The following is a 14398-nucleotide window of genomic DNA, read 5'->3' on the forward strand; positions in this document are numbered from 1 at the left end:
GTCCAACTAAGCTGTAAAAGACAAGACTCCAATTGAAGCTTGGAACGGGAAGAAGCCATCAGCAAAGCACCTAAGGGTCTTTAGATCTATATGCTACATTCATATTTCAGACGTGAAGAGGCACAAGCTTGAAGACAAGACTATACGAGGTATCTTCCTTGGGTATAGCAATATCTCTAAGGGCTACCGTGTCTATAACTTGCAAACTAAGAAACTCGTCATCAGTCGAGATGTTGAAGTTGATGAGTACGCTCTTATACCCGCTCAACTACCTCAAGAAGAAGCTGAGGAAGAAGACCCAGGTGAACCATCTTCACCTTCACCACAACAACAAGATCAAGAACTATCATCATCAGAGTCTACTCCAAGATGAGTAAGATCTTTGGTGGACATATATGAAACCTGTAACTTGGCCATACTTGAACCTGGAAGCTTTGAAGAAGCGTCAAAGCAGGAAGTATGGGTCAAGGCAATGGAAGAAGAGATACAGATGATCGAGAAAAACAACACATGGGAGTTAGTAAATCGTCCCCATGGAAAAGATATCATTGGGGTTAAGTGGGTCTATAAGACAAAGCTCAACCCTGATGGCACCATACAGAAACACAAGGCGAGGCTAGTAACTAAGAGTTACTCATAGCAACCCGAAATTGACTACAATGAGACATTTGCACCAGTAGCTCATCTTGATACCATAAGAGCTCTAATAGCTCTTGCGTCACAAAAAAGATGGAGTATCAATCAACTAGATGTCAAATCCGCCTTCCTTAACGGCGTACTTGAAGAAGAGATCTATGTGGAGCAGCCACAAGGATTCGTGTCTGAAGGCAAAGAAAACAAAGTGTTAAAACTAAGAAAAGCACTTTATGGTTTGAAGCAAGCACCTCGAGCATGGTATAGCAGAATCGATCAGTATTTCATGGATCGAGGATTCAGGAGGAGCAAGAGTGAGCCTACACTTTACATCAAGTCTCAAGGTCAGTACACTCTCTTACTCTCTCTATATGTAGATGATCTTATCTACACGAGAAACAATACTAAGATGAAGATGGAGTTTAAAGAAGACATGATGAAGAACTTTGAGATGACCGACCTTGGTTTGATGAGTTACTTCCTCGGCATAGAGGTAAGTCAGAGAAATGAAGGGATATTCATCTCGCAAAAGAAATACACAGAAGGCTTACTTAAGAAATTCAAGATGTATGGTTGCAAACCTGTTGCTACTCCACTCATAACAAATGAGAAACTACAGAAGAATGATGGAGCACTAGAAGCTGATGCATCCAAATACCGAAGTCTAATTGGAAGCCTCCTATATTTGACAGCTACACGGCCTGACATAATGTATGCTACAAGTCTTCTATCAAGATTCATGCAAAGCCCAAGTCAAATACACTTTGGAGCAGGAAAAAGAATTTTGAGGTATCTACAAGGAACAAAAGAGTTCGGTATATGGTATACTACCGAAACCAACTCAGAATTACTTGGCTACACCGACAGTGATTGGGCATGTTCAACAGATGACATGAAGAGTACCTCTGGCTATGCTTTCTCACTAGGATCAGGAATGTTCTCTTGGGCATCGAAGAAGCAAGCTACAGTAGCACAATCAACAGCAGAAGCAGAGTACGTGGCAGCTACTGAAGCAACGAGTCAAGCTATATGGCTTTGTAGGATACTTGAAGACATGGAGAAAAACAAGATGAGCCTACTAAAATCAACTGCGACAACAAATCAGCAATTGCAATGGCGAAGAATCCAGTTCATCACAGCAGAACAAAATACATAACAATCAAGTATCACTTTATCAGAGAAGCTGAAGCAACTAAAGAGATCAAACTCGACTACTGCAGAACAGAAGATCAAATTGCAGACATATTCACGAAGGCTTTGCCAAGACCAAGATTTGAAGAATTACGAGCTATGCTCGGAGTCACAGAAATTTGCATCAAGGAGGAGTGTTGAAATTGCTACAAATTTCTAGAATATTCTTAAATATAATATGTATGAAAATAGTAGAATATCCTAGAACTATAGAATATGGTAGAACAATCTAGAACTATAGTGTATATGAATATGGTAGAACAATCTAGAATTATAATGTGTATGAATATGATAGAACAATTTAGAACTATAAGTGTATGTATAAGATAGAAGAATCTAGAACTATCATGATACTAATCTATCATGAAAACTTCAGAAAGACCTAAAGTAATGTAGAAACATTCACCACCATTGAAAGGTTGGTGACTTGAGCCTATAAATAAGCAATTGGTATGTTGTAATTGATCAATCCAAGAAATCAATGACATAGCCTTCTTTCTAAAACAATTCCCTAAAACTATCAACTATCAACTATCATCTAATTAACTACCAACAGTTTTGATTGTTGATTATGAATATATCTTTTTATTTTGGTTGTTCTTTTAAAAGCATTTTATGAGTATAGTACAAAATATAAATCATTTTTTCTAGTATCTTTATAATCTTTGGTATAGTGGCCATTTTGATAAACTGCTTTTGGGGTTGATCAATCTGTGTGCTCGAAAATTGATAGCAGGCCTCTTAAGGTCAAAGATCCAGGCCATCTTAGAGTTACACAGGCGGGAAATGGGGAAGGGGAGGAGAGTTAGTTATGGACAGAGAAAGTATAATTGATTCTGTTATATGTGAGGGAATAGTATATTAATGTAGGGTCATGTAGAGAATATCTTGGTAATTGGAGTCTAGAGTAGTTATTCTGATTTGGTTGGGGAGGGCTACGCCCTTCATCTTTTCTTGTACTGCCTTTTAACTCAGAAATCCTTAATACAAATTCAGAATCTGATAGGAAACTCCTATATATATATATATATATATATATATATATATATATATATATATATATATATATATATATAAACTATGTCTGAGTAGTAACTAGTAAGTACTTAACATGAGAGTATAATCATCTTTAAAACTGATGATTCACACAATTGATCAATTAGTTCGTAAGTATTGTATATTTGGCCACTTGGAAAGTTTTAGTTTGATGAAATATCTGACACCTATCCACATTTCCTATTAAGCATGGTTATTTAACATCCTTGTAATTTTTTCTTTTTTAATGTCGCATCATTCTTTCCGTGTTCACAGTTGTTTGATCGCATATTCTGAACAAGATATTCATTGTTTGGTTGGCTGACAAATTTGACCTATAAAGAGATTTTATTTTTCTATTTCATTTCTCACATTCATGACCGGACTTGAAAGGAAGATTTCAAAATCTTTTGGAGATCTAGTTTAAATTTTCCTTATGCATTGATGGAATGAAAATAGAAAACAAAATGTTGTGGTATGATTGACATGCCACTTAATACCAGTTGTAGCTGGCAAGACGTTTGTTACGAATACGAACTAAGCTAGCTATGGTAAACTACACTAACAAGTATCTCATAATTCTTCTCTGTCATTTCCATTCACTTAGTGCTTATTTATGCATATAATTGTTTGTCTGCTAGTGAGAATATTAGCCTAACAGAATTGGACTATTGCATAACATAAACTAATTCTGTTATGACCTACGTGAGGTTGCTGAAATGGCCTATGTGCTGCTAGGTGTGCTGATTGTCCTTGTTATTACTAACAACGTTGTTGTCTTATACAAAGCTGATCGAGATAGGGCTCCTTACAGTGTGTTTGGCAGAGACCCATTGTAAAAATCCTTGAACATATTTCACAGTTTCATCATCCAACTCTATACGGCTGAATGTCACTGAATATGTCTCTTTCTGGTTTGCTTCTGAAAAGTAAAGTTTATTTGGTTGGACCTTCACATCAACCCCATCTGGTGCACTAACCGTGACAACATAAGATGAGTTAGCCTCACCCACATTTGTCACAGTCCTTGTGAATGTCTGCGGGGAATCAAGCACAACAGAAAATGAGGGATAATTGAGCTCTCCTTCGCGAATGCTTGAAGTCTCAGAGCACTTAATTGTTCTACCTGCAATGATCTCAACTTCTGTATCCTTATAGCCTAAACCACACAGATAAGGTATATAATCATCAGGCTTGATATCATAAACTAACCCAGGATCATTTGCTCTTGATGGATTCACGTAACCTGAACCTGTGGCAAAGACATCTGCAGGTTGAAGTGTTTCACCAACAATGTGTTTCCGTTCATGACTGATTATGTCTGCAGAAGTCATTATGGCAGATTTTATGGCAGCTGGTGACCAGTGAGGATGAGAGCTTTTGAGCAAAGCAGCTACGCCACTAAGATGTGGGCATGACATTGATGTGCCAGACATAATGTTGAAAGTGGATTTTGAAGCAGTATTGTTATTCAGGGGGAATGGCCAGGCAGCTAGGATGTTCAAGCCTGGTCCTATGATGTCTGGTTTCAAAATACCAGGACTTGGCAAGCTGGGACCTCTTCCAGAGAAGGATGTAACAACAGGAGCTAAGGAGTTTCCAATTATAGTTCCCTTGAATAAAATGGTAGCTGTAGGTGTTGCGGTGGAGTATATATAGGCTTTAATCTTAAGTCCAGCATCATAGCTTACATGTGTTGTGGGAAGAACATGTACATCAATATTGAGACTAAAGCCACTCTTTTCATCGTTCATGAGAATCATGGCTGCACCACCAGCTCTCTTTACTTCCTTTCCTTTGGCAATTTTTTCTATGCCTCCTCCTTTCTCACACAAAACAACCTTGCCTCTGAAATCAATATCGTTCAAGGATCCATTACCACAAAATGCATCTTCTTGTTTGCCATTCATTCCAGCATATGCCAAGGGTAGCAATGTTGGAGAAAAATCAGAAGGCTGGAAAATAGATTCACCATCAAATTCTTGCCCGTTTCCTAGCTTTGCTGTTGCTGCAATGCTTCTGTTGATATTGCTTGCTCCAACTGTGAGGATCCAAGGCGCTCCGTTAATTACGGAACCAGGGAGAGGGCCATCGTTTCCTGCAGCACAACTTACAAAAATTCCCTTCTGCATTGCTGCAAATGTGCCTATAGCAATGCCATGATCGAAAAAAGGCTTTGCCCTTTTCGAGCCGAGGGATATTGATAATACATCTACTCCATCCTCCACAGCTGCATCCAATGCAGCCAATATATCACTCTCTCGACAGACTTTAGAGCATACCCTGTAAATTGCCAGGTGAGCATAAGGGGCAATCCCTGATGCTGTGCCTTCAGCATTTCCTAGTACTTCTGCATGATCAACAAAAGCACCAGCAGCTGTGCTTGCTGTGTGAGTCCCATGTCCAAAATCGTCAATGGCTGCCTCTGCTCCTTTAATCAACTTCGCGACGTGGTTGAAAGTCCTTACTCCAATTAGTTTGTTGTTGCAAGCTGTCACATTAATTTCGCATCTCCCTTTCCATTTCGGTGGTGGCGGGGACATTCCTGCATCGCTAAATGAAGGATGACCAGGCGTGATTCCAGTATCCAACACCCCAATTATTATCCCCTTTCCAAAGTTTGATTCTTTCCACAATCCCGTTTGTTTCTGCAGCCCCAAAAATTGTGGGGTATTTGTGGTTTGGCGATGCAGTATCCTTTCGGGACGAGCAGAAATGAAGCCATCCTTTTTTTCCACAGCTATCAACTCTTCTTCAGTGAGTCTTGCAGCAAAACCACTCATCACATTGAGGTATGAATAAATCATTCGAGGCTGTTCCTCAGAGCTCATAATAGTAGGTGGCATGAATGAATGGTACCAGCTCTCCAAATCTTCTGTTTGATCTAGTGACTTATCCTGTGGCCCCTTCACATGGATAATATATGTTTTTGAACTGCTTGTGGTACGAGGTAGTTCACTTCCTTGAGCAAAATGAGTTTGGAAGCTCAACACGAAAGTGAAAACAATGAAAAGGAAAGCATCCATGTTCAGCAGAAGCTTTCTGCTCGACGGAAATGGAAGCAAAGCTTCTTTAGTTCGGTGTGCTTTGAACATAATCACAATATCAATATATATATATAATAAGGAAATAAATGTATCAACGCCGCATATGCATGTTAGAAGTCATTATTTTTTTTAGTTAATAATGTTACTGATGGAATATAATTGGTTCTTTTTTTTATATGGTTAATTGGTTATATAAGTCGTGAACTGTGATTCCATTTATTTTTACGTCGTTGACCTTTAATTTAATTGGAGCTGTGCAAGTACAACCATTTATATTCTGTAATTTGTAAACGGGCATGAGCGACATAGCTCTACCTTGTGGGAAATAGCTGTTTCTTTTTTTCTTAAATAGTCTTTCAAGATTTTTTTTGTTCAAAACTCAGTTCATCATTGATGGTCTTGTACTCTTGTTGTTCACTTTTTATTGTGTAGTTCACATGGATAAAATAGGCTTACTCCGTAGTCTGTATTCAATAGGACTTGCATAAATTTATTCATAATAAGGAGTACGTGAGTAAATATTTCTCTATTTTAAAATTATTTTGTGCATGTAAATTTATTGGTGAAATGATTATTTAGAAGCAACCCTTCCAAACCTAGAAGACAGACAAGGGAATAATTTCTTATTGCTTATATATGCTTGTGCCTCTACGAATATAACAAATATATATATGCCCGTGCCTCTTGGTTAATTTGTTTGATTTTTTTTTCTTTATATTTCTTCATAGCTCGCAGAAGCTCTACATCAGGAATGATGACTATTAAAATTTCCAAAATCTAACAACTCTTCACAGTTCACATAGAAAGAAATTTAAAAAGTGCAGAAACAATTAAATAGTAGTAAAAGATTATTTTACACTCCTTCGATTCTACATCGTCATGATGGATACTTTAAAAGTTACATTTCAGATAAGAATAATGATACATTTTAAATATTTAGTAATTAGCACCTATAACTTTTATGTATCTCTATTCTTTTTTTATATTATATTATAATACCTATAATATTTATATTCTTCTCTTTTTTATCTCTTACTCACCGTATGTTTAATGACACATTAGATATCCATGAATATTTTTTCTTAGCATAATTTTTAATTAATTTAATAATAGATATTTTGTACAGATTATGTATGAAAATTTATCTCTTACATAGAACTTGCGTAATGGAGTTGAAATGATGTTAAAGCCCCGCTTAATGAAGAGAGAGGGTCTAAAAGATATACTATATTAGTATAATTTATAAAGGAAGATATGGTGCACCCGGAATAATTGGAAGAATTTTATCAGTTGAACTGGGTCTTGGAGTTCAGCAGTAAAGAGCAAACCCAAGTGAAAAAAAAATTCTTGTCATTCTACCGTTTCTCAATAATAGATACACATTTTCTATATCTATTCACTAATTTCCCATATCTGATATATTTCATGCTATATTATTCTCTAACTGTTGTTTTGTCTTCCTAGAGGACTAACACAACCGTTAATATCTTATTAATTTTTCTAAGCACATTAAAACGATAATTGTGAAAAATGTAAGGTTTTAAGTCATGAAATGGCCTCAATTTCCTCAAGTTGTTTGTTATGTGCTAGCTTCAGAAAAAGTTCTGTGATTTAAGACGAAACTACATGTTCCTCCAAGGGGCAACTGACCCCCATAAAAAGTTGAAAATTGCTTAGCAGCTTGTTCTAGAAAAACTTTTGCCCTCTCCCCCCGATATTTGGTCTTAACTCCTAATTTTCCTCGGTCTAAAAAAAGTATTTATTTTATGTATTTACTCTTATACTTTTCCATATATATATATATAATAGAATAATATTATATGAGAGATTAAATTATACCGGTATATTTTTTACAACTATTATATTATTTTATAAGTTTCAACTTAATAATGTTTTCTTAAGATTCACCTTTGGATTAAAAAATTTCTATTATATAGTTCACATATACAGAATTTTATATTAATCCATCCAATATAATTTGTTATCTGATTTATCTTATTCATATAGATTAAAATCAACGTAATATAAACATTTCAAAATATATTGAAATATAAATCATTTGATTATTTTTTTTGCTGTTGTTCAATTTTGATAAAATTTTATATAGACAATTTTAGTTATATGTAGATATAATTCAACTGATGAATTAATAAAATTCATATTTTATATTAAGTTTTAAAAATGATATAATTGTTGTAAAAGTTACATGATGTTGATCCTGATAGTATTAGATTATTTATCTTTTTACTCCTTATTCGTAAAGATTATGTTTTCTTATTTTCAAATAGTTGTCTTTTTGAACTTCTATTATCATTACTTTATCTTAACTTATTAGATTAATTTTCAATATTGTTTTTATGGTTTGTTTGTATGTGTTTTCTCTGCCTCAAAATAATTATATTTACTTTTTATTGAATATATGATATTTTATTTTCATTCTGCTAAATTTTTAGCAATTATTAGAAATTAGTTAATCTTAATTTCACTTACCATGAACATCAAATTTTTTACTTATCATGATAGTTTTCTGTCCCCTATAATTATTTTTTTGTTTTGTTCCTCTATGTGATCTTAAATCTTAATGTTGTTTAGTAGTAGTTGTGGGTTGTTTAATCACTTTCTATGTATGTGTGAGGGGGCATGTATCATAAAAACAATTTCATTTTAAAAATGTAAGAATAATCTAGACTAATCATATATATAAAAGATGATGAAGATTAAAATTTAATTATTGATGGCATAATTATTTAGAATAGTTATATAAAATTATCTTTTAATATTAACTAATTTAAATAAAATTAATGGTTCATATTTATTATTGCTATTTTTCGTAAACTAACTGTTCTCAGTAATATATATGTGTATGGTTAATATTTATTATTGCCACTCCTTAAAATTAAATGTTCTGGGTAATGTGTATGACTGTATGCGCGTGTGCATGTTCATATATATGTGGGCATTCAATTTAGGTTAAAAAATATTTTTCATTCTTATAAATATTAAAATATTAAGATTTAGTCCACACAAAATTGTGAATAATTTTTTTTATTTTCATAAAATTAAAATCTTTTACTTTTTAATTCGATCGTAGATTTAAATATACGAACCTATCAATTTTAATTTGAATTTTAAAATGCCACAAAATATGAAAAAAAAATGCCACAATTTTTTTCAACCGCTGGATCCTCTCAATTTGATTTGCATGTAATTGGAGAGTGTAGCGGGGCAATATTCAATTTTATTCATTAAATATGTCAATAAAATATTCTAAAATTTATTCAATAAATATATCAATGAAATATTCAATTTTATATTAATCAATGAATTCAAGTCTTGCATAGGTAGCTACATTAAATATTCTAAATATTATTTAGGAAAGACATAAAGAATATAAAAAATAGTAATAAGAATAAAATATTTGGTGATGTATTCCATAATTCAAGCTATCAATCTCTTAAATATTTTTTTTGAGTTTATCCCATTTACAAATATTAATAAATAAACATTAATTTTCAAATAAATTATAATCAATTCAAATTAAAGGGAAAACTAATAAAATCATGTGAACAAATGCAATCATTTATAGTTTTTAAAATAACAAGAAGGGGTTATAATAGGAAAAGACCACTAAAAATTTATATTACTTAAATAGTATTTTATTAAAACAAGAAAAAATATAAATATATGCACAACAAAAAACTATGGGAAGTGCTAATAACATAATTGTTAACACATTTCTTCATACACTCTCTTATTAGTTAAAATGTGTTGAAAACTATAGAGTCAGAAGAGATGATCATTAAATACTATATGAGACCCATTAAATTTTATAATTTCAAATAAATTTTAACCCAAGAAAAAAATATATTCAAAAGAATAGGTTAGAGAGTGTGACCTTAATGTTTCTCCAAAAGCTATATATAAAATGGTGATAGAATATTTTGTCTAAAAAAAATATAAAATAAATAAATAATACTTAAAATTTAACTACCAGAATTTTAAGATTATAAAGACCTTGTTTATGCACAGAGCATATATAGGATTTCGAAACAAAAATGTTACATGAATATTCAATGTGTTATTTGACATCTAGAGACAGAAAAAATATAGGTAAAATGTAATAGGAAGAAAGAGACGAAGAAAATAAGAGATATTAGAAAGATATTTAAAATAATAAAATATTTGTATATCATTACTCATTTCAAAAATCCAAACTGCACGGTAGGATTTCAAAAACCAATCTAGGCTATATAGATAAGTTCATGTATATGTAATATATAATAGAAAAAACCAAAAAATGTAGGGGAGGCCCCCAGTCTTATGTAAATCCGTCCCTATATTTCATCATTATAAATACATGTAGATTGGGAGCTTTTGGTGTGGTATAGGGGTGGGGGATCCAAACTGATATCTTTGTATTAGAATATCTCCAATGCAAAAATCCACTAAAGTTTCTCTACTAGATTTTTAATAATAATATTTTACACTTTTTTATAATATTACATCATATTTCTTACTTTAAAGTTTAAACAACTCAATCAACTTTCTATTGGAACCAAAAAACTCACTAAAGTTTCTCAAATGGACCTCAAATGCAAGTACAAAAAGTATTTTCAACCAAAGTATACAAAGTTTCCTACTTAAAAAAATCTCACTTTTATAGTAAATTTTTTTATCTATACACATATATATTTGCATGATATCCCTAATGTACTTGAGGGTTCTTCTAGCCTTTCTGTCAATTTTTAGAAATCTAGATTTTCTTCAACAGGAATACCACTCAACCTATCAAAGACAACATATTAATTTGTAATGTTTGGGAGTCATTGAATGTCTTGAAACTGAGAAGTATCTTGGTATGACCTCTATGTTAGGTCGAAAGAAGAAAACCATTTTTAATTATCCGATGGATAAAATTTGGAGGAAGATACAACACTGGTCTAGAAGACATCTCTCAAAACTTGAAAGAAAAGTCTTTATTAAGTTAGTTGCTCAAGTAATTCCTTCTTATTGCATGAACACTTTTATGCTTCCATAAACTCTTCAAGAGGAAATTCAAAGAATGTTGAACTCTTTTTGGTATGGATTTATAAAAATCTCAGGCAAGGGGATAAACTGCCTCAATTGAGATCGATTGGCTATGAGGAAAGAATATAGAGGTATGGGCTTCTAACATATTTATGTTTTTAGCCATACTAGGAAAACAAGATTAAAAATTTATTTCTAATCATGATGTTATTGTTTCACCTAAATATCTTCCAAAGGATGATTTTCTATGTTCTCATTTGGCATAACATCTTCTCTCCACGGGTGAGGTTAAAGAGGACATCATATGGAGATTGGGTGATCGTAAATTGATCAGTGTATGGAAAGATCCATGGCTTAGGACACCTGATTCTTCCCCCTATATACAAACTATTTTAATTTTGAGGTTGGAAAATTTAATGGCTAAGGTTTGATTGATCCCTCAAATGGTAAATGAAATTTTGTTTTTATTCATGAGATTTTTTATGACATTGATGCCCAACGTATAATATTTATGCCCCTATGTTTGCAAAATACTGAGGATAAGGTCATTTTGAAGCTTTTATCAAGGATGACAACTTCATTGTGAAATCAACCTAGTATTGTAAAACTCATGACACAACATATTCTAAGATAGAGAGAAAAGAAGCTCGAAGAAGAAGACGAAATGAATGTTTCTCATTACTTAATTCAATCATGAATACAAATTATATACAAGAGTTAGTTTATAACAAATTAACTGACAACTATGACATCTAAGACAACTAAAACAATTATAACTACTCTAACTGAAATGAGAGAGAAGGCTAATATCCCCCCTCAAGCTGGGGAATGAATATCATTCATACCTTGCTTGGAACAGATAAAATGAAAAGCACTAGGAGTTAAAGCTTTTGTGTAAACATCAGTAAGTTGTTGTGTTGAAGCAAAAGGCAAGAGCTTGATCAGACCCGAAAGCAGCTTATCACGAACTAAGTGACAATCAACCTCAATATGCTTAGTTCTTTCATAGAAGATAGGATTAGCTGCAATGTGGAGAGTCGATTTATTGTCACATAACACCAAAGCAGGCTTATGAATAATACCAAAGTCATGAAGCAAATATGTAAGCCATTGAATTTCATAAGTTACAGTAGCAAGGGCACGATATTCAGCTTCAGAAGAACTTCTCGAGACTGTGGCTTGCTTCTTAGATTTTCATGATATAAGTGATGAACTAAGATAAATAGAAAAACCAGTAATGGATTTCCTAGTATCAATACATCCAGCTCAATCAGAATTGCTAAAGACTTTGAGCTGAAGCTAACTGGTTGAAGGAAAGAAAATAACCAAACCAGGAGTAGCTTTAATGTATCGAAGAATACGATAAAGAGTCATGTAATGAGCAATAGTGGGAAAAGCAATGAACTGACTCAAGTGTTGAACGACAAAGGTGATATTAGGTCTGGTATTTGTAAGGTATATTAACCTGCCAATTAAGCATCTATATGAAGAAATCTGTGAATCAGAAAGCAATGATCCAGAGGATTGATGCAGCCTGGTGCAGTAATCAAAAGGAGTAGAAACAAGCTTGGAATTTAACATATCAGTATCAGTGAGAAGATCCAAAGCATACTTTCTTTGACAAATGTTAATACCAGAGGTTCCATGAGCAACTTCAAAGCAACTTCAAATCCAAGAAAAATACCTCAAATTACCAAAGTCTTTGATCTTAAACTTGTCATCCAATAATTTTGTAATATGAGAAATAACAGAGAGATCATTCCCACTCAGAACAATATCATCAACGTAGACCAATAATGCAGTGAATGAATTTTTTCTTTTCAAAGTGAAGAGAGAATAGTCAGCAGTAGACTGTTTAAAGCCATGACCCACAAGAAAAGTAGATAATCGAGCATACCATTGACGAGTGGCCTGTTTCAACCCATAGAGAGATCTTTGTAACTTACAAACTTGACTAGGTTTAATAGATTTCATACCTGGAGGTAGAACCATATACACCTCTTCATTAAGATCACAATGAAGTTTGCATTATTGACATTAAGCTGTCTGATAAACCACTTATTCAAAGCAGCGAGTGCCAACAAAAGCCGAACTTTAGTAATTTTGGCTACTAGAGAAAAAGTATCTAAATAGTCCTAGCCTTCAATTTGGGTATAGCCCTTAGTAACCAAGCGAGCCTTATACCGTTCAATAGAGCCATTCACATTATGTTTGATCTTGTACACCCATTTGCAACCAATCACATTTTTATTCTGAGGTAAATCAGTAAGCACCCATGTATGATTCCTTTCTAAAGCAAAAATTTCATCATGCATAGCTCGAACCCATGAATCATGTTTACAAGCTTCAGTATAAGACTTAGGCTCAAAATTAGTGGAGACATTAAGAATAAAGCTGTGATAATGGGAAGAGAGCTTATTATAGGAAATCACGGAGGAAATAGGATGTTTGGTGCCTGGATTATTAGTGAAATTGGTTTGATAGTCATTGTATTTGATGGGTCTGGTTCGAACTCTATCAGACCTACGAAGGGAATGTTCAAAGAAGGTGGTTTCAGTATATGGTTGGTCAACAAATATAGGTTCAGGTTGAGGAGGTAAAGGTGTAGGAGAAGGGGAATCTATAGGAGAAGAAAAGGCTTGTGGATTATGGGTAGTGATGGAAGGGTGAGCAAGGGTGGTTGGGTCAGTAATGTTGAGAGTTGAGAAGGGAAAGCAGTTCTCATAAAAAATGACATTTTGAGACACTTCAATGGTTCATGTATGGAGATTATACACAATGTAACCTTTCTTGTGGGATTTAAATCCCCGAAACATAGAAGGTAAGGCTCTAAGATCCAGCTTTTTTCTATTAGCACTGAGAGTGATAGTGTAACATAAACAGCCAAAAAGTCGAAGTAAATCAACATTATATAATGTAGAATAAAGTTTTTGATATGGAGACTCATTTTTCAGAAAATGTGTAGGAATGATGTTTATCAAAGTAGCAGCATGAAGTAAAGCATAGGACAAAAAAATGTTTGGAAGGTTACATTGAAACAAAAGGGCTGGAGTTACGTTAAGTAAATGTTGATGTTTTCTTTCGACAATCCCATTTTTTGGGGAGTTTCAACACAGGTTGTTTGATGAATAATACCAATGGCTTGAAAGAAATGACTCATGATAAATTTGGCAACATTATCCGAGCAAATAGCTTTAACGTTTGTATCAAATTTCCTTTCAACGAATTTAACAAAACCTTGTAAAAGAGATTGAGTTTCAGCTTTAGAAGACATTGGCAAAACCCAAACAAATCTAGTATGATCATCAACAATAGTAAGAAAATATTTATGACCATGTATAGAAGTGGTTGAACAGGGACCCCAAATATCAACATGTATTAAAGCAAAGGGAGAAAAAGAATGAGAACTGATGACGGGAAAAATCAATTTCTTTTGTTTAGCTTTGTGACAAGCATCACAAATA

At 33.4% G+C, this 14398-nt stretch overlaps 2 protein-coding genes across 2 annotated transcripts; one reads left to right on the plus strand and one right to left on the minus strand.

The window, feature by feature from the left end:
• Window positions 1-472: 472 nt before the first annotated feature.
• LOC121174930 (uncharacterized) lies at window positions 473-1789 on the plus strand. Its single transcript, XM_041015802.1, has 3 exons — window positions 473-615; window positions 730-977; window positions 1326-1789. Exons 1-3 carry the CDS (start codon window positions 473-475, stop codon window positions 1787-1789), a joined length of 855 nt encoding a protein of 284 aa, XP_040871736.1.
• Window positions 1790-3428: 1639 nt separating this feature from the next.
• On the minus strand, window positions 3429-5964 carry LOC100814895 (subtilisin-like protease 4). Its single transcript, XM_003525701.5, has one exon. The coding sequence runs from the start codon at window positions 5952-5954 to the stop codon at window positions 3639-3641; it is 2316 nt and encodes a 771-aa protein (XP_003525749.2). The 5' UTR covers window positions 5955-5964; the 3' UTR covers window positions 3429-3638.
• Window positions 5965-14398: the final 8434 nt, after the last annotated feature.

This window comes from Glycine max, chromosome 5 (genome assembly GCF_000004515.6).
Source record: "Glycine max cultivar Williams 82 chromosome 5, Glycine_max_v4.0, whole genome shotgun sequence".
Classification (NCBI taxonomy): Eukaryota; Viridiplantae; Streptophyta; class Magnoliopsida; order Fabales; family Fabaceae; genus Glycine; species Glycine max.

Bases quoted from the DNA above. Each gene is read 5' to 3' on its own strand.
- LOC100814895 (XM_003525701.5), bottom strand. From the start codon at position 5,954: ATGTTCAAAGCACACCGAACTAAAGAAGCTTTGCTTCCATTTCCGTCG.
- LOC121174930 (XM_041015802.1), top strand. From the start codon at position 473: ATGGAAGAAGAGATACAGATGATCGAGAAAAACAACACATGGGAGTTA. The intron at 616-729 runs GCTAGTAACTAA...GTCACAAAAAAG, and splicing joins ATACAGAAACACAAGGCGAG to ATGGAGTATCAATCAACTAG. The intron at 978-1,325 runs GTCAGTACACTC...TATATTTGACAG, and splicing joins ACTTTACATCAAGTCTCAAG to CTACACGGCCTGACATAATG.